Source organism: Leptonychotes weddellii, chromosome 7 (assembly GCF_054177405.1).
Source record: "Leptonychotes weddellii isolate Sample4059 chromosome 7, ASM5417740v2, whole genome shotgun sequence".
NCBI classification, from domain to species: domain Eukaryota; kingdom Metazoa; phylum Chordata; class Mammalia; order Carnivora; family Phocidae; genus Leptonychotes; species Leptonychotes weddellii.
In genome coordinates this window covers 132,233,984-132,252,192 of record NC_138375.1, presented here as the reverse complement: position 1 = coordinate 132,252,192, position 18,209 = coordinate 132,233,984, and the positions used below count along the sequence as shown (strand labels likewise).

The 18,209-nt window shown below is 49.1% G+C and overlaps 2 protein-coding genes and 1 long non-coding RNA gene across 7 annotated transcripts in view; 1 reads left to right on the top strand and 2 right to left on the bottom strand.

Moving 5' to 3' along the window:
* The window catches only part of MAPK9 (mitogen-activated protein kinase 9), a 53,543-nt gene extending 47,968 nt beyond the window's left edge, over window positions 1-5,575 (bottom strand). For 3 of the 4 annotated variants that reach the window (XM_081827279.1, XM_081827280.1, XM_081827278.1), the window contains exon 1: window positions 5,369-5,511. The gene's annotated coding sequence lies outside the window, so the exon portion shown is untranslated. Of the gene's footprint in view, window positions 1-5,368 lie in introns of all 4 variants that reach the window. The other variant, XM_081827283.1, reaches the window with a different exon arrangement.
* Window positions 5,576-5,739: 164 nt separating this feature from the next.
* On the top strand, window positions 5,740-15,852 carry LOC115943588 (uncharacterized). The gene is made up of 2 exons (XR_004078190.2): window positions 5,740-5,941; window positions 9,164-15,852. It is a non-coding gene; the product is annotated as an uncharacterized LOC115943588 (long non-coding RNA).
* The window catches only part of GFPT2 (glutamine--fructose-6-phosphate transaminase 2), a 41,542-nt gene continuing 37,667 nt past the window's right edge, over window positions 14,335-18,209 (bottom strand). For both annotated transcript variants that reach the window (XM_081827276.1, XM_081827277.1), the window contains 3 exons: window positions 17,646-17,813; window positions 16,546-16,707; window positions 14,335-15,224 (listed from right to left, as the gene is read on the bottom strand). In XM_081827276.1, the coding sequence (XP_081683402.1) occupies window positions 15,180-15,224; window positions 16,546-16,707; window positions 17,646-17,813 (375 nt within the window). In that variant the 3' untranslated portion in view covers window positions 14,335-15,179. The remainder of the gene's footprint in view (window positions 15,225-16,545; window positions 16,708-17,645; window positions 17,814-18,209) is intronic.

The window sequence follows — 18,209 nt, the reverse complement described above, 5'->3', positions numbered from 1 at the left end:
GGGTTAGCCTGGTGATGGGTATTAAAGAGGGCACGTATTGAATGGAGCACTGGGTGTTATACGCAAACAATGAAACATGGAACACTACATCAAAAACTAATGATGTAATGTCTGGTGATTAACATAACATAATAAAATAAAATAAAAAAAGATATGGTTGACATACACAACCGAGTATTACATAAAAGAAGGAAATTTGCCATTTGTGACAATATGGACAGACCTCAAGGGTATTAGGCTAAGTGAAAGAAGTCAGACAGAGAAAGACAAATACTGGGGCCCCTGAGTGGCTCAGTCGGTTAAGTATCTGCCTGCAGCTAGGGTCATGATCCCAGGGTCCTGGGATCGAGTCCCGCGCCCAGCTCCCCGCTCAGTGAGGAGTCGGCTTCACCCTCTCCTTCTGGCCCTCCCTCCACTCGTGTTCTCTCTCTCTCTCAAATAAATAAAATCTTAAAAAAAAAGACAAATACTGTATGATCTCTCTTATATGTGGGATCTAAAAAACAAAACGAAACGAAAACCACCAACCTTATAAAGAGAACAGATTGATGGTTGCCAGAGGAGGGGTTGGGGCAGGAGAAATGGGTGAAGGGGGCCAAAAAGTAAAAAGAAAAAACATGTATTACTCTCTTCTAAATTATAGCATACAGACTTAAGATCTAGAATCAATATGTCTTATAAGAATTGTCAAAATAGCTGTCCAAATTGGGATTTCTAGATTTCTCTTTAGATACTTAATTGTGACACATAATTGCACAATAAAGATAACTTTAAAAAAACAGATTGGAAATCTGGGGTCAGAGGGCAATGGGCCTGCCACTTAGCCGGACAATCCTAGACTACACTCAGGGATGTAAAACAGGGATGAGCATTGAATCAACCTCAGGGGACAGTGAGCACAGTGCCCAGCACAGGGCAAAGTCTCAAAGTCAGCTGACATTAGGACAGAATCACCACACCCATTCTATTTACTGCTCCCCCAGACAAACATCTGCATTCTGAAAATGTGAACCAAAGTCTGCTAAGGGGGAAAGCTGATGACATGGCCATTACTGGGTTAGCATCTCGGGCAGAGACAACAGACAGAAGGCAATGCACAGGATTTACTTTTCATTCGAGGTTGTGCCCAGCAGGTGATGTTTAAGGACATCTGTTGAAGACATCTGCTTCATAAGAGATGCTGTGTTTTAACTAGAGAGTCTAGTTAAGAGTTGGTGAAAGAGATTTTGATTTTAGAATCAGAGCTGGTGGATTTATTACCTGGGTTGCACCCTTAGCCTTAGATATGCTAAAATCAAACTAGTAGCAGCCTTGATTGAGATACAACTTAAACAGTCTAATGAATTAAATCGCTTACAGATCCATACAAGTACATATATACACGCACATATACATAGTTTTTTAAAGGAAGTTCTTTTGAAAGCAGTCATTATTTCTCATTCTTTCTCTTAGCATCATTGTGGGGGAGGGAGGATAAAATTGTTTTTTTAAACAAATCCCCAAGTTTTTCCTATCCTGGCCTATGGAAAGACAGACGTTTGGCATACCACTAAAAGGCGTTCACACTGTTCATTCTCCTCACAGCCAAAAAATTCACTTATAGAAATGCTTCAAATTGCAACTTCAGAATAGGCAAGAACCCATTTAACATAAAGGTAGTTAATGCCTCATTTTTAAGAAAAAGGTAACAATCTCATGTCACCCATGTATCCTTGGAATCCAATTTTACTATTTCTGAAAAGTTTCAGAGTGTGTAGTCTTTGCTTAAGAAAGATACTAAAGTAAAATTAGCAGAGGGCAGAGAGGGAGAGTGGAATATTTTACGGGACCAAAAAACAAAAACAAACGAAAAACCCCAAATGCATTAAATAAAATCAAATTTGTTGAAATTCACCTTCAAATCTTTAGCTATAAGGAAGTCCTATGTTAAAATGGTGACTACTCTTGCTCATTATTTTTCTATTAATTTATACCCCAATGTTTTCCAAGGAGGATTTGAGGTATTGATTAAAAATAATTTAACTGGCAATTCAAAGGCCAATATAAAATCTAAAACAATGAGTTTTTGTTGTGCAAAAAGATATATAAACTTGCCTCCCAAGTAATACAACCCTTAATGAATCAATGGGTCTAGGCACTGAGCATCAACAGTTTGCTAACATCACAGCATGGGCCTACCTGCCTCTAGATGGAAGAGAGCACCCCACCTAGGGCATCCTGAATCTGACCAAGCCGCATCTACATTCAACTACGAATTTTCAGGAAATACAGAGAAACATGTCAAACTACATTGCAGAGATGCAGTCAGGAAAACCCCAACCATGGCAATGCTACAGAACAACCAATTGCTTTAACAAATAAACTACAAGGAAAACAAAAAAGAAATAGGGGGGAATCTACAGATTAAAAGAAACTTAGGAGATGTATCAACCAATCACAATGTATGGGCCTCATCTAGATCCTGATTCCGATAAACAAATTGTTAAAGAACCATAAAATGTATGGGACAACTGGAAATTTGAATACTGACCATTTGCTTATATTAAGGAATTATTGCATTTCCAAGTTTAAAAGAGTCCTATCTTTTAGACATATATACTGAGATATTCATGGATGAAATGACATGACATTTAGGTTTCGCTTCAAAATAATATGGGGGGGTGAGGGTGTAAACAGATGAGCTGGGAGTGAAACAAGATGGGGGGGGAGTTGATAACTGGAAGCTGGATACTATCGTTTAATTTTGTCTATGTTTGAAAGTTCTCATAAAAAACAGTTAAGATGAAGACCGACCTTGAAACTAGTTCACACAATCACAAAGGCCAAGTACATATTTAATTACTCTTCAAGAAAATGATGTAAAAAAAAAAAAGTCCTCTTCTTAATCAGTGGAGAAGTATAGCTACATATTTAAACCACAAATAGCTGCCCTACTGCCAAATCAAGTGTTAAGAAAATGTGGTTTCTGTTTTACCTTATGCATTACAAAAACAACTGCTTTCCTCGCTGTTAATTGCTTCATCTGGCACTTTTCTTTATCCAGAAAATTAAGAACATTTTATCTTAAATAGACAAATTGAATATGCCCTCCAACACTTATTTTAAACACATTTTAATCTGTCCTGGCATCCCAAAAATTAAATCCTCAGCAATATCAAAGCTCTCCAGAGAAGACTATGCCAAAATAGGATTATTTTTAACCCTGTAGGATCCTTTTGAAAAAAAAAAAAAGGGGGGGGGCTACATGGAGGCAAACATCTAGATTGGATGTTGTTCTTTCAGAACAAATTAAAAGCCAAAAGAGAACAGTCGGAGCTGAGGCACCCGGGAAAGGATGCTTATCTGGGGGGAGACCTGGGTTCCAATTTCACTTTCCGAGCTGCCTGCTGTGAAGCCGACTGCTGACACTCTGTGAGCCTGCGTGTCCTCCTCTTCAGAAATGGGTTTCGCAGCTGCCACTCACGGGGTTTCCAGCGAAAATTAAGTGAGAGTACCCGGATAAACAGGGCCCCGCTCCCCTGGCCTTGGGCTACCTTTCCAGCCCTTCGCTGCTCTTCCCTTCTACATACCCTGCCCTGGAGATCCGACAGTCCTGCAACCAAGCTAAGTGAATTTTGCATGGCTCAGAGCATTTAAAAAATTTTAAAATTAGCTACTGCCAACACTTGAGAATCTGGAGCATAGAAATACAATGCAGAGTTCTGACTCCTTTTTTAAGATTGCAGGGTGAGGTTTGGTTTTCCAGGGTCCCCACCACCTTGCAGGCTGATTCCTGACCCCACACTGGCCTCATGTCCTTCCTTTCCCCTGCCCTTTCGCCCCCTTCCGTGCCTCTCTCTGCCTGGCGAATTTCTCACCACCCTTCAAGGCCCAACTCTAGCACCACCTGTCACCTCCTCCACATTTCCACAGCACAGCCCCTCCACTACACTCCATCACACTGTCCTGGAACTAACCTGTCTGCCGCGTCTACTGGGCTCTCCAGCTCTCTGGAGGAAGGGACCCTGTTGCTATTGCCTTTGTGTCCCCAGGGCAGAGCAGAAAGCCTGACCTAGATAATGCAAAATTCAGTAACTGCCTCCTGAATGTGTGGAAGGAAATTAGAGCTAAAATATTACAAAAATGTAAAATTTTATATCACAGCTTGTTCTGACAGTTACCAAATAAAGGGGTCAAGGACATTAAAATGTTTTGCAAAATGAGAACAAGCTTCCATCTGCTTACATATTTCACAAGTTAGTCAGAAGTCACTAAATAAACCGACAGAGCAGAAGCAACAGCAGGCAGGGTCATTCATTCGTTCACTGCACTGATACCACTGAATACTTACTGTGTGCCTTCTAAGCACTGGGGATAACGCAGTGGACAAATCAGACAACTACCTGTTTTCAAAAAGCTACATCCTACTAGGGGAAACAAAATCAACAGACAAACAGAGTCGTTTCAAACCAGAGGGGATGCTAGGAAGAAAATTAAACAAAATAATGACATAGAATGACTAAGGGGAGAAAGAGAGTGGTCAAGTGGTCAATTTTCCTCGTGGAAAATGAGACATCTGACCAGAAAGAGCCAGCTGTGCAAAGATACCGGAGACAGCTCCAAGCATTGGAAATGAAAGTGCAAACGTCCTGAGGTAAACGGGGCTGCACCGTCAAGGTAGGAGAGAAGATGGGTGGTACTGGGGAGCAGGGCTCTGGGTGGTGGGAGTGGTAGGGGAGGTGGGCAGGGCCCGCTCTGGCATTGCTAGGCACTGAATGTGCAATGACTAGGCACTGGAGGAGCGCGGGGATGGGGGTCTCTGGGCGGATGGGGAGGGGGTTCCTGCCCTACTCACACCAGCATGGGGCAGGATCCCGCCCAAGCCCGGGCTCCTGCCCAGGCGCTTTCACACACATTCACACAGCCTGACAACAATCCTGTCCAAAAGGGTGGACATTTCCCCACTTTCCCTAGGGGAAACCAGAGGTACAGCGAGGGTCAGTGCCTTGGCCAAGGTCGCAGGAACCAGACTCGGGATCCTGAGCATCCCGGCGCGGGTATGCAACTGCGTGCCCCTCAATCCGGAGGGATGGCGTCCACAGACTCCACGGCACGTCTGCCCGAGCCAGGCCAGGGAGCGGGCCCGCAGCCCCTGGCTGCTGACAGCCGGGCGGGAGGCGGCGACTGCGGCAGCCCGGAGGGCAGGGGCGGCGGCCGGGGCCGCCTGCGCCCCCACAGAGCCCCGCCCGCTCCGCAGCCCCCGGCCCCGCGGCCCCGCGCCTCCCCAGCCCTGCAGACCGCGGCCGCGCGGCCCTCCCGCCGCCCCTCGCCGGCGGGGCCCGTTCGAGCAGCCCCCGCCAGGCCTCGCCCGCCCGCCCGCCCTGCTCACCTCGCCTCCCAGCCGCCGCGCCAGGGGGAGAGGGTGGGCGGGCGGACTGGCGGCGCTGCGCACTGGCCGCTCGCGGCTCCGCTGCCCGGGACTCGGCCGGCCGCCCCGCCCCGCTCCGCCCCGCCGCCTCCGCAGTGGGTGTGAGGGGCGCCGGGGCGCTTCGACCCTTCCGGTCCGGCTCCCTTCTCCTCCTCCGCCGCCGCCGCCGCCGTCGCCGCCGCCGCCGCGGCGCCCGGCCTGACCGACCCGCGCGCCCACCAATCAGCGCGCGCAGAGCCGGGCAGGCGCGGCCAATCGCGCCGGGGGGCGGGTCGTGACGGGCGGGGCGGGCGGGGCGGCGGGCGGAGCCGGAGTCTCCGTGCGGGGTTCGGCCGGGCTCGGCGCTCCGCGGCCGCGCAGCTGCTCCTTCCTGTGCGGGGCGCCCTCCGGGCTGGGGACGCAGGCCCGGCTCCGTACGCGCACTGAGTCTGCCATCCCCATCACCGGGCCCGCGGGGCAGCGGCCGGACGCGGAGCCGGGAGGCGGCGGAGAGGGCCGACGGGCGGACCGAGAGCCGGGCCCTCTGGGCTGCAGGTGCAGGGTGGCAGCGGAGAGGCGGCCAGTAGGGGAATGGAGCCCGGCGCGTTTGGGGGAGAGCTCGGGGCGAGGACGAGGGGAGACCGGGGCGTGGTGTGGCCCCCGGAACGACGTGGAGACTCAGGCGGCGAGGGAGTGGGGAGGAGAGGCAGGGGTCTTGGACTCTGCGGCTTGCTATGAAAGGCCAGAAGTCGGGGAGCGGAGTGCGAGGAGGTGGCCGCGTGCAAGGCTGGTGTCCCCGCGGGTCCACGACAGAATGGAGGAGGGGACAGGCTGGTGTATTCGGGGCCTGGGGTCAAACCTCTGACTCAGAGAAAGGCAAGGTCTTAAATGGGAATGCAGTGCTGAGGTCCCCCTAGGGCCTGGGGTCCATTGACACTTACCTTCTTTTGAGCCAACTCTTGAAACCCTCCGGCCCCTCGTTGGCTTCCAGCAGGCCTGGGTCGTGTGAAATGATGGGAGAGGCCAGGGGATTGCCTGTTGCCAGATTTGCGTTTGAATAAGCAAAGCTGAAAGTGAAGCGAGGAAGCTGGACGTATTGAAAAAAGATCAGAGGTCCGTGGATAGAGTGGGGGGCGGTGCACACTTTGGTCCCCAAAGTGACCGGGATAGTGGGGGACTGTGGAGGAGGAACAGCCTTCACAGGATGCCAGAGCCAACTGGGTGATCAGGGCAGGGGATACATTGGGAGGAAGAAGCAGGACCCTACAGAGGGGGAGGTCAAGGGGCTGGGGGGCATGGAGGGTGGTGGCAGCATTTGGGGAGGATGGCAAGCCTGAGGGGATGCAGGGTCAGGCTGAGGGCACCGGGGCCTCAGAGGAGGAGTTGGGGTAGAGGACTGGATCCAGCCATGGTGTGGTCTTCCCTTAGGCCACCCGATACCTTGGCCACCAGAGGGAGTTTTCTAAAACAAAGTATGGCCCATCCTAGCTTGAAATTGTTAGCTCCTGAGTGTGATCTGAGTGAAGGACGGCCCATCAGGTGGGTTCCTGCCCACACTGGTCCTCACATCAGCCTCATCTGCCACCTGCCCCAGGTGTGCAAGAGAAAACAGGAAGCCAGAAATTGCCATCATCAAGGATTATGGGAGACTAGTAAAGCCTGGCTGTCAGAGCTGTCTTTTCACTAAGGAGCACTCATGGGTGCTTCCCCTTAGATTAGGAAAGGGCACCCATTCCTACACACTTCCGCCAAGTTTACAACACTCACCCCATGAAAAGTGAGTACCTAAAGTCATTGTGCACGTGTGCGCACATGCACACACACACATACACACACACATCTATAGTTTTCTAAAAGGATTCTGCCTTTTCTGGTTTATGAAATACAGTGAACATTTATGGACACAGAGCTGAGGTGATGAGGTGGGGGAAGGGTCTAGTCCATGCTTGGAAGAATGCACAGAATTTTAGTGGAGGCCAAGTGAGATGGGGGAGGGGGAAGGTGTTGCACACATGAGTATGACTGACCACTGACCTAGCCTGCTGGGTGTGGAGAAATAGTTGAGGAAGGCATCCTGGATAGGAGGAATCCCCAGCTGAAGCTGGAAAGCTAGCAGGAATGTGCTAGGCCAGTGGTTTAGGCAGAAAGGGCACTGGGACCCAAAAGAAGTAAGCACCTACATGCTGTGTTCAGGAAATCCAAGGTCACCTGGTCTTGCTGGAGATGGGGAGAAGTGGACTGGAGGGTTAGTAGGGCCTTGAGGTGGACTGGGGCTGCAGACTGGAGATCCATGGACTCGCTTCAATTCACTGATATGTCTTGTTTAGCCCAGCTTTGTTTGTTTTTTTAAAATTGACTTAGTTGCCAACATTTGAAAATTGGGAGCTTTCACTTGAAAAATCTCAATTGCTGGTTTCTCTTGAGTAGTTAGAAGCTCTGGCACCATGGGACCTGCATTCCCATAAGGAACTGAGTGGTAGCTGCCCTTTTAGGGGAGGCCCCTAGGTCACCATAGTCCCCACCACTCCCTATGACCCATCTCTGGCCATGACTTCATTAGCCCTTACCTGCTGGCCCTTGGGGCATTTCGGGGTAGGTGCCCCATCTGTGGAGGGAGAGGGCAGATGTTGAGGGGTGTTAAGAAAGGAAGTGAATGATGTGCTTAGGTGTTTATTTTGGAAAGATCACTAGAGCCCATGGAGTTTCAGGGATGAGGGACTTATATTCACAAGACCAGTTAGGGAGCTACTGCAAAGGCCCCTGTAAAAGAAGGTGAGGCCTGGCCTGGGGCAGGTGTCAAGAGGAAGGAACTGATTTTAAAACTGTTTCAAGACTTGAGGCCATGAAGAGTCACAGTGACTGCCACTACACAGCCACCAGGATGGCTATAATAAAACAGAGAATATTGTGGCAACGACATGGAGCCACTGGAACTCCCATCCCTGCTGGTGGGAAAGCAGGAGGAGCATGCCCACTTTGGAAAACAGTTTGGCGATGTCTGGTAACATCAGACCTACACCTGTCATACCACCCAGCAGTCCTATTCCCGGATATGTATCCGAGAGAGAGAAAAACGTGTCCACACAAAGAGTTGGACATAAATATAGCAGCTTTATTCCAAACAGTCAAAAACTGGAAACAACCCAAGCCCGTGTGTAGCCTGATGGGTAAACAAACTGTGGTGCATCCATACAGTGGGCTACTACCTGGCGGTAAAAGACACTGACCTGACAGATGCACGACATGGGAAAGTACCCAAAACATCCTGCTAAGTGAAGGAAGCCAAACAAGGCTACATCCTCTATGATTTTAGAACATTCTGGAAAAAGCAAAATTGGGTCTGTGGTTGCCAAAGGTCAAGGTGGGGGTGTGGGGGTGGGCGGGAATGATGACCAGCGGCCACGAGGGAATTTTGGGGGATGATGGGTATACTCTATATTTTAATGCTGATGGTGGTCATATCACAATATGTTTATCCAGTTTCAGAACTGGGCACCTGAAAAGGGGTGACTTTTAACATATGTAAAGTATTCTAAAAAACCTGATGTAAAGAAAAGAAGTCTGTTTAAGAGGTAGAGTAGTCGGTCTTAGAGGTGGGGTTGGGGGTGAAGGAGGAGGAGGAGTCAGAGAGTATGCCATGGTTCCTGGCTTGATTTTTGGAGAGGGGACTTCTGGCCTGGGCCTGCTCACTCACCTGCTGAGAGGAAGGCCTTAGTGAACCTGCATCCGGGCTGCCCACCTGCCGTCTGACACCTCCCCCTTCTCTGTTCCCTTCAGCTCTGCAGCTCTGGCAGTGTACCTTTTGAGCTGAAGGCCACTGGCTCTTCTTCTTCCTGAGACCTCACTGCTCCTCGCTTCCCTGCCTTTGACTTGGCTCCTCGATGGCACAGCCGGCAGACACCGCCCACCTGGCAGACATTGCCCACTTCCCTGCCCCACGTGGGAGAATAGCGCATAGGAGGGAAGGAAGAAGAGCTCAGGCTCCACTCCTTGGCCTGGGAGTGCCGGGGGACACTGGAGGCTGGTCCAGGGGTCACAGTGCTGATGGGTTCCCATGGCTCCAATCTCATCGTCCACTCTTGACTTGCCTTGACCGGGTTCCATTTGGGCTTTTCACTGAGTTGTGCTCTTCTGGGCAAGAGGTTTGCTTCCCCAAGCTTCAATTCCATGGGGAGTGGGCATGGTTGGTGACCCCTGCCTGATGGGGATGCCGTGAGGACTCCAGGAGAGCAGTACCAAGTTCAGGGCATAGACTGTGCACACAGGGACACTGAGTGTCCTTGTGCTGGCCTCCTCTGCTCCCTCCTCACCTTGCCTGCTCTCCCCCCACTCCCTCATTCCCTCCCTATCTCCTCCCCAGCCCTGACCAGGACCCAATGTGCCAGGGGATGCAAGTCAAGACGGTTTCCGTTGTGTGTTTGAGAAAGCCAAACTGCACTTAACCCAGTGGGGACAACTGTTGGGAGGTTCCTGCATTGTAAACCCTGGGAGAGCATGGGTGGAGCTGGCCCTGGGACCACAAGCTAGAGAAATGGGCCAGAGCCTTGGAAGCTATGGGCAAACTCTTCATCACATCCTGTTCTCCTCTGGGTCAGCTTCCTTCTCCCTGTGTCACCTTCTGCTCTTCCATTGCCCAAGGGGGGCAGACCCTCTGTCCCATATCAAGTTTGAAAATCCCCAGAGGAGGACTCTGATGGGCTCCTTGGGCAGGGCCTCCCACTTCTGGGGTGGGCAGTCAGGCTCATGTGAAGACATGGCAGGAGAAAGGGCAGAAACAGTTGGGAAAGGCAGAAGGCTGGGGGCTTATTCTCCGATCATAAGAAAGAGGGCATGGGTGCTATATAACGGAATGCTGAATGCAGTGGCCCTCCGCCCCCCTTTTCCAGGCAGCCCCCAGAACACCAGCAACTGGACCCTTGCTGTCAGGCAAGAGACTGGAAAACTCTTCTCTGGAAGTTGGACCAGCCCTAAAACCTAAAGCAAAGATCTGACCCCTGCGCTCCCCACCCCCTGCCACCGTAGACTCCCCTAGATTACCTAGCAGAGAATCTCAGCATCAACAGGCTTCACTGTGTGTTCAGAACTTTCCTCCCACCTTGAATCTGATCAGACAGCCCAAGGTCATGTGGCAAAAAAAAAAAACAAAAACAAAAAACCCCCACAAAACTAAGACAACCCAAAAAACTATCTTGAAAGAAACAGAGATTATAGTGAAAAAGAAAGGAAATTCTAAAAGGAAAAACATGTTGCCAGCTTCAGAGAGAATGAAAGTCTCGCATCCTTGAAGCCGTTAGAAAGATATTGAGCACACCTATATGTCCTTGCTCTCTCGGCTGAGATGGCCTAGAAGCGGCAACACCCCAGCAGGAAAAGCACACCCGGAGCCCAGGAATTGTTTTCTACTGCCCATTCTCCAACAAAAGAGACCAGGGGTCCCAAATCAGTAATGGCTGATTCTAGGGCTGGGGGAGGGGATACACAAGAGGAGACTGGAGCATCTTGGGGTGCAAGAAAATAAAGAAGGGCTTACAATACACACACATACACACACACACAGAGTTACTTCCTCAGTAAATGGGGAAGAACAGACAAGCCTGTACCGAATCCCAAATAATTTACGTAGACAATCCCCTCTCAGGAAGGCGAAGCATAACTCTCCACTCACTCATTGGGGGGGTGGGATAGTGACTCTCTTCCAAAGAGTTCAGTATGGAAAGGGAGAAAAATGAGACTACTGCACACAGGTGACCAAGAGATCGTAACAATGACAAGACATGTTGATAGCATGTTCCCCTCTGCATATGGAGTAATGAGAATGGCACTTTACTTCTGGGGTCTTCCTCCCCCAAACACGTAACCTCAGTTTACCATGCGAAAAGCATCAGACAAACCCAGTTGGGGAACATTCTAGAAAATACCCACCAGTTATCCTCAAAAATGTCAAGATCATTCAAAACAAAGGAAGTCTGAGAAACGGTCACAGCCAAGAGGAGCCTAAGGAAACATGTAATGTGATGTCAGGAAAAAGCAAGAAAAGGACATTAGGTAAAAACTAAGGAAATGTGAATAAAGTATGGCTGTAGTTAATTTTTTAAAAAATATGCATTATAAATATATATGTATTTATATATTCAGAGCAAAAAAAAAAATAGAGCCCTTGGAAATTAAATCGTATTGGCAGAAATGAAAACTCTTAGTAGTAAACAGATTGGGAGAATAAGTCAAATCTCCCATTAGTAGAGCAAAAAGATAAGATGCACAATAAAAAAAAAAAGACAGGAAATGAGAAGCCTGTCCAGAAGCTTCAACCTCTGAAATAAGAGGGGCCAGGAAAACTAAAGAAATCCACAGAAAAGTAATTCAAGAAGATTCCCCAGAATGGAGGACCAGGAGGTACCAGCCTGAAATCAACACTAAATGAGAAGAGACCCAAGACAGCTCGCTGTGGCATTTGAGAACACAGGGGGAGAAAAAGAGGGAAATACAAAGGTCACCTACATCAGAGTGAGTTTGAAACCCTCAATTGCAAAACCGTGAACAAGATCATGGAGATTTACCTTTACAGTTCTGAAGAAAACATGTTTTGTGACCTAGAATTCTATACGTAGCTAAACCCTCAGTCCCGTGTGAGGCATGAAGTCATTTACTTCTCAAGGTCTCAGAAATTTATCTCCCAGCCTCCTTTACTCAAGAAGGATGTACCCCACCAAGATGACAAAGGAAACTCAGAAGGAAGACATGAGATACTGGAAGCAGGATGAAAGGGACTTCCTTGGAGGATGATGGAGCGCTCCCAGGATGGCAGCTCTGCAGCAGATGTGGAGGGAGCTGAGCCATCCTGCAGCGGGGTGACCCCAGAGATAGCCGGGCATCACAAAGACCCCCCACTTCCATCGGGCCATCTTCTTAAACCAAGGACAGAACGCCTAGGACAGGTTGGCCCGGATTCTCACCAGGACTTGGCTTGTCTTCACCATGTGCCCCCAAGGGTCTCTCCCCTGATGCTCTGCTGAGGGCACGCATATCCCCCATAGAAGTTCTCAGCGTTTCCCTGAGAGCAGGAGGCAGCCCCTTCCCTCTGGCCGTACTCCTGCCACATGTCCGGTGCCTGGTCCACACCTCAGTCTTGCTAAGCGCCCAAGTGTGAAGAGCCCCGTGTTTCCCAAGACTCGCTTGTGAGATGAAATGCATTTCTCTGGTTCTCATCCAGATAAAAATGTTCTGGCTAGTTTGTAAAGTCTCCTAACCTCAGAAGCTGTAATGACCACCACGTCTGGTTAAAAAGACAGAAAGGAGGGGCGCCTGGTTGGCTCAGTCGTTGGGCGTCTGCCTTCGGCTCAAGTCATGATCCCAGGGTCCTGGGATCGAGTCCCACATCGGGCTCCCTCCTTGGGGGGAAGCCTGCTTCTCCCTCTCCCCCTCCCGCTGCTTGTGTTCCTGCTCTCGCTATCTCTGTCTCTGTCAAATAAATAAATAAAATCTTAAAAAAAAAAAAAAAGACAGAAAGGAGGGGCGCCTGGGTGGCTCAGTAGGTTAAGCGGCTGCCTTCGGCTCAGGTCATGATCCCAGGGTCCTGGGATCGAGTCCCACATGGGGCTCCTTGCTCAGCGGAGGGTCTGCTTCTCCCTCTCCCACTCCCCCTGCTTGTGCTCTCTCTCTCTCTCTCTGACAAATAAATAAATAAAATCTTAAAAAAAAAAAAAGACAGAAAGGATTGCCGGTTTTGCCAGCAAGACTTACACACCCTGGTGAATCTGCGGGAAGGGCTGGGGGCCGTGGCTCAGAGGATGTCCCCATGGCTCCTGGGTTCCTGCCAGCCCTTCAGAAGTGGGATTCCGGAGGAGCTACAGGAAACCTCCGTTGGAAGCTGCCATTGCCTGGAGCACAAGGCGGTGGGTGAGTTTTAGGGAGCACTGCCGTAGCATGTGCTTTGCGGCTAAGGGCCATAGAAGGACCTCCTCTCTGCCAAAGCCATGATTCGGTCTGCTTCTGCCCGAGGGGAAAGAAGTAACATGATTTCTCCATAAATAATATGATTTCTAAACTGCCTCCCAGATCTTCCGTGAAGCGTCTCACTGGTGGACTTTTAACTTGGAAATGTAATTCCCAGGTTGCCAAGCCCTGTGACACAGGGGAGGGCATAGGAAAGGATGGAAAAGTTACTGAGTAGCCCACAGGTAATCCTGAACAAAGGTCTGATGGTAAACTAGAGTCACTCACACCAGTTAGTGGTCATGAAGACACTATTCAAGCCATCTGGGATAGCCACTTTCTTTGGGAGCCTGAATTCCGACCCCACAAGCCTTCAGAACTCTGGCCCTGGCTTCTTATATTCCTGCCTGACTGTATTGATAAAATTGGTGACTATGATGGATCCATGGAAATAAAAAGTATGGATTTGAGGGGCGCCTGGGTGGCTCAGTAGGTGAAGCGTCTGCCTTCGGCTCAGGTCATGATCCCAGGGTCCTGGGATCAAGTCCCACATCGAGCCCCACTTTGGGCTCCCTGCTCAGCGGGGAGCCTGCTTCTCCCTCTCTCCCCTGCTCATCCTCTATTTCTCGCTAGCTCGCTCTCTCTCTCTCAAATAAATAAATAAAATCTTAAAAAAGAAAGTACGGATTTGAGAGTTTCACCCCTGCATGTTGCCTTCGGGTTCTGGGCAACCGTCTTAAGCAGCATCACGTGGTTCAACCCCCTCCAACAGCTGTTCAGTGGACTCAGCCAAGAGTTCCAAATATCCTACAGTTTGTTCCCTCCTGTAAAATAAATACTCCTCATTTTCACACTAGAAGTATGCAGGTCACAGGTGTGGACACAGTGCCATTGGCTACTAAGAAACGGGGTTCATTGCCACCAGACCCTGCTGATTTCCTGTTTTGAGAAGCCCTCAAAATCCAAGTACACAAAAAAGAATGAGATTACCAGAAATGTAAACACACAAGCCAAAAAAGAATTGTACTGTCTTTATTGTCTTAAAATTGCATAGTATTTTGATTGTGCACGCTTTTAAACAGAGGGCAAGGTAGCCCACTTGAAACTACTCTCTTGCATGGGATATTTCAAGCTGTTCTACTACAGGTAGGAGCCGGGACCAAAATGCTGCCTGGGCTTAAAAAGAACCATGATCAGATTTAACCGAAGTTGGAGAGTTGGAGGGATTTATAGGAGAAGAAACCGTTGAAGGACATTGAGATTTTGAAGGGATTTACAGGAGGCACCGGAAGGTCGGGGGCGGGTGGGGGCTTCCCTGACGTCAGGGGACAGGATTCAGGGGCAGCCCAGAGAGGACAGGAAAGGAGAAAGGAGTCCAGAGGGGCAATGCCTTGTGCTCAAATCTGAGATGAATGCCCCCCCGCCAGGAGGCTGGGGGGGTACATGGTCTGGGAGTTACCTTGGCTCTAGAAAGCCACATACTAGAAAAATAACTTAAAAGCTATACAGTCATCATTATAAATATTTTGTCTTTTAAAACTAACTAGTGTTGGTTAAAAAAAGGTTCACAGTTACTCTGAAGAGAGCTGTGTCTCTATTGCACAGTAGTGGAAAAGTCCGCTCTGATCCCCATGTGTAAACAATGATTCCTTTCTCCTCTGGCAACTTCGGGACACAGAGAAACAGTATCTGCTGTAAGCGAAGCACTTGGGTACAAGGCACCTGGCAGCTGTCAAGCTCTACTGGGATCTACTCGGAACACACAGAATGCCCACTGTTCTTCCCACTTGGGCGTCCCTGGGACGGGCCTCGAAGCACACACGACAGGTGGCAATGGCCTCCTCAGGCTCTTCCTTGTTCTCTATTCCACGGTTACAGACTTGGCCAGATTTCTGGGGAAGTCGACCTAAAACGAGAGAAAGTAGCTGCTCAGGAGCCCCTAGAGCTCAGCAACGGGCCGTGGCATAAAGCCTGTTATCAGAGTACTAGAAGAAAAGGAGATGGGTGTTCTGGTCACCTTGAACTATGAGCTAGTTCCTGGAGACCAGCATCTTGGAAGTCGTTCCTCATTCCAGAAACGTCACTCAAATATATCATGTTTATTTCATTCAATAAACACTTAGTGTGCACCTGATTCGTGTCATGCTGCGTTAAAACTATTGAAAGGATCCGATTCATGCTGTTAAAACCAGTGAGCTCAGTGTGTCCTGTTAAATATTCACTTTTCTTGGAAGGGTGTACACTCAATCCACAAGATTTGTTAGTCCAGGGTGGGGGCTGGGAAGAAAAGGTGACTGGGGATGGTTGATAGAGCAGGCTTCAATTTTATCTACAATGTCTTCTTTTGCTTACAATAATGTTTTTTTAAAAAGAAACAAATATGACAAAACGTTAGCCAATGGCAGTTCTGGATATGTGCACCATTAGGTATTTGTTACATTGTGGGTTTTTGTTTTTTTTTTTTTTTTTTGGTATGGTTATGTATCTTTAAAAGCTTCTCAAAATTAAATTGTAATAAAACTTCTTTTTCTTTACACAGTGAGTTGTATGCTCTTATACACTTTTGCCAGTGGGATTGTAAATTGGTTCTTTTCTGGAACATAAATTGACAATATATGTTGGGAGTCTCAAAATGTTGAATCATTTGCTAGACTGAGGACAAGTTTTAAATGTGGGAGGACGATACATGTGCAGAGATGTTCACTGCATTCTGATTTATGCAGCCATTTCCTCCCAAATTAGCAACAGTTTAAATAACAGAAGACTGGCTAAGTCATTGTTACAATCCATGCTACAAGACTGTGGGAATATTGTACATGTTGCTTGTATAAGTTATTATATTTGGAATACTGTAAATGTTGCTTACAATAAGTTCAAGATGTAAGAAAATGCTTGTAAATATATTTAAAGGGAAGATGTAAAATGTCATCCTCGATATAATCTCAAAAAATGTTCAAAAATTCACACACACAAGGAAAAGACTGGAATGAATTATTAAATTTGCCAATTAGCCTTGCCCCTCTGGGTGATGAGTTTATAGTCTAATATGGTCTTCATAATCTTGCAACTTGTTTTCAAGGGATATAAGTTACTTTAAAAAGAGAGTTGTTTTAAATGAAAAAAATGTCTCCTATGAATATTTACACCCAATAAGCACTCAAGAACAAAATCAAACTCTGGGGTTATGTTTTCCCCCTTTGGGGGGTTCGGCGCGGTTTCAGACGTACGTCATATCCTCGGAGAACAGCCAGATGAAAGGACAGGAGCTGCAGTGGGATCACACTCAGGATGCCCTGGAGGCAGTCCACCGTGTGGGGCAGCTCGATCGTCTTATACGCGAACTTGGAACTCTCAGTGTCGTCCCTGCAGCACAGTATAATCGGGCGACCCTAAAGCGGAGAAATAGGATCACGACATGCAGTCTGTCTCTGAAAGAACAGCCCCTCACCTACAGCAGAGTTTCTGAGATCAACCTCATTGCCATGATCACAGTGGCCTCTTGCTTTTGTTGCAAGTATGGGGGAGGTGCTGTGCATGACTGGTGCGAAGGACAAAGTGTTGGATGCTGTTGGGTGAGTTTCTCTCCCTTCCCTAGCAGGGTGATCGCCAGCCTGTGGCATTCATTTCTAGCACCCATCTGTTGAGTGGCTTCAGTGTGCCTTGCCAAGGGCAGGGCACACGGCACACCTACTCTTCACTCTCAGGGGACTCACAACTGAGGGGTAGAAAACAAAAACAGAAGCAAGCCAACCAATAACTAATGATGAATTCCAGATAAATGCCGCAGAAGCCACAAAACACGGTAATATGATCGGAAGACACTGGTGAGGAAGAGCCAGCGCCAAGGCATAGAGACAGAAATCAGCTCGGCCTGAGTGGGAAACAGAAGGAAGGGGCCAGATAATGCAGGCTTATGGTCACTCTAGTTTTATGGGAAGCCACCGGAAGGCTTTAGGCAAGGAAGTAAAGCGATTTGTGTTTTCTAACTTCTGTTATATAAAACCAGCAGCTGGCTGAAGGGCATTGTTGGATCTCACGTCCCTGTAACTTCATGAGCCCTCCCAGGATGGATCTGTGCTCCCACCTCTGGGCGGCTCCACGCTGGGAATCCGGGACAGCTCGGGCCAATCTGGGTCACAAGGTCTCACTGAGGAGCCGTCGTGCCCATGGCCACAGGCTAGCCAGTCATTTCTGAATGTGTGTGCCACTCATAAGGGGGTCTAGGAGAGAGTGTGTGGTCAAGCCTTCTCAGTGTCAGGACTGCTCATAACCAGTGTATGGGAGAGAACAGGAGAGAGGGGGCCCCAGCCCAGCTGACAGCCCTCACCTGGCGGGCTGTGACCTGCTGCAGGGCATTCTGGCATTTGGCAAAGCAAGGGTCCTTCATGATGACCATGATGACGGGCATCTGCTTGTCAATCAGCGCCAAGGGTCCGTGCTTCAGCTCCCCAGCCAGGATGCCTTCTGAATGCATGTAGGTTATCTCTTTAATTTTCTGGGGAAACACGAGGTGGGGTCCGTGTGATACCGGGCAGACAGGGGGCTGGAGCAGATCAGCCAGAGGGGAGGGAGGGGAGCTGGGGGAGGGATGAATCCAGAAGGCAGGGAGCTGAGGGCTGCAGGGCAGATGAACGAGTGCGTGAAGTGGTCAGCAGCACTGAGGGCAGCTCGCAAGGCCAGGGCCAGGGCAGGCTGGTGTCCAGAGCATGCGCAGAGTCCAGCACGCAGCCTGCGTCCGCAGACCAGCCCCCAGCACAGCCGTCCCCCCTTGGATGGACAAGTCCACACTGATCTGGCTCGCCCTTTCCACCCTCTGTCCGGGCCCCATGGCCTTCCCACAGTTACAGTTTGTAATGATGGCATTGCATTCTGTCTAGATATACCTTCCTTC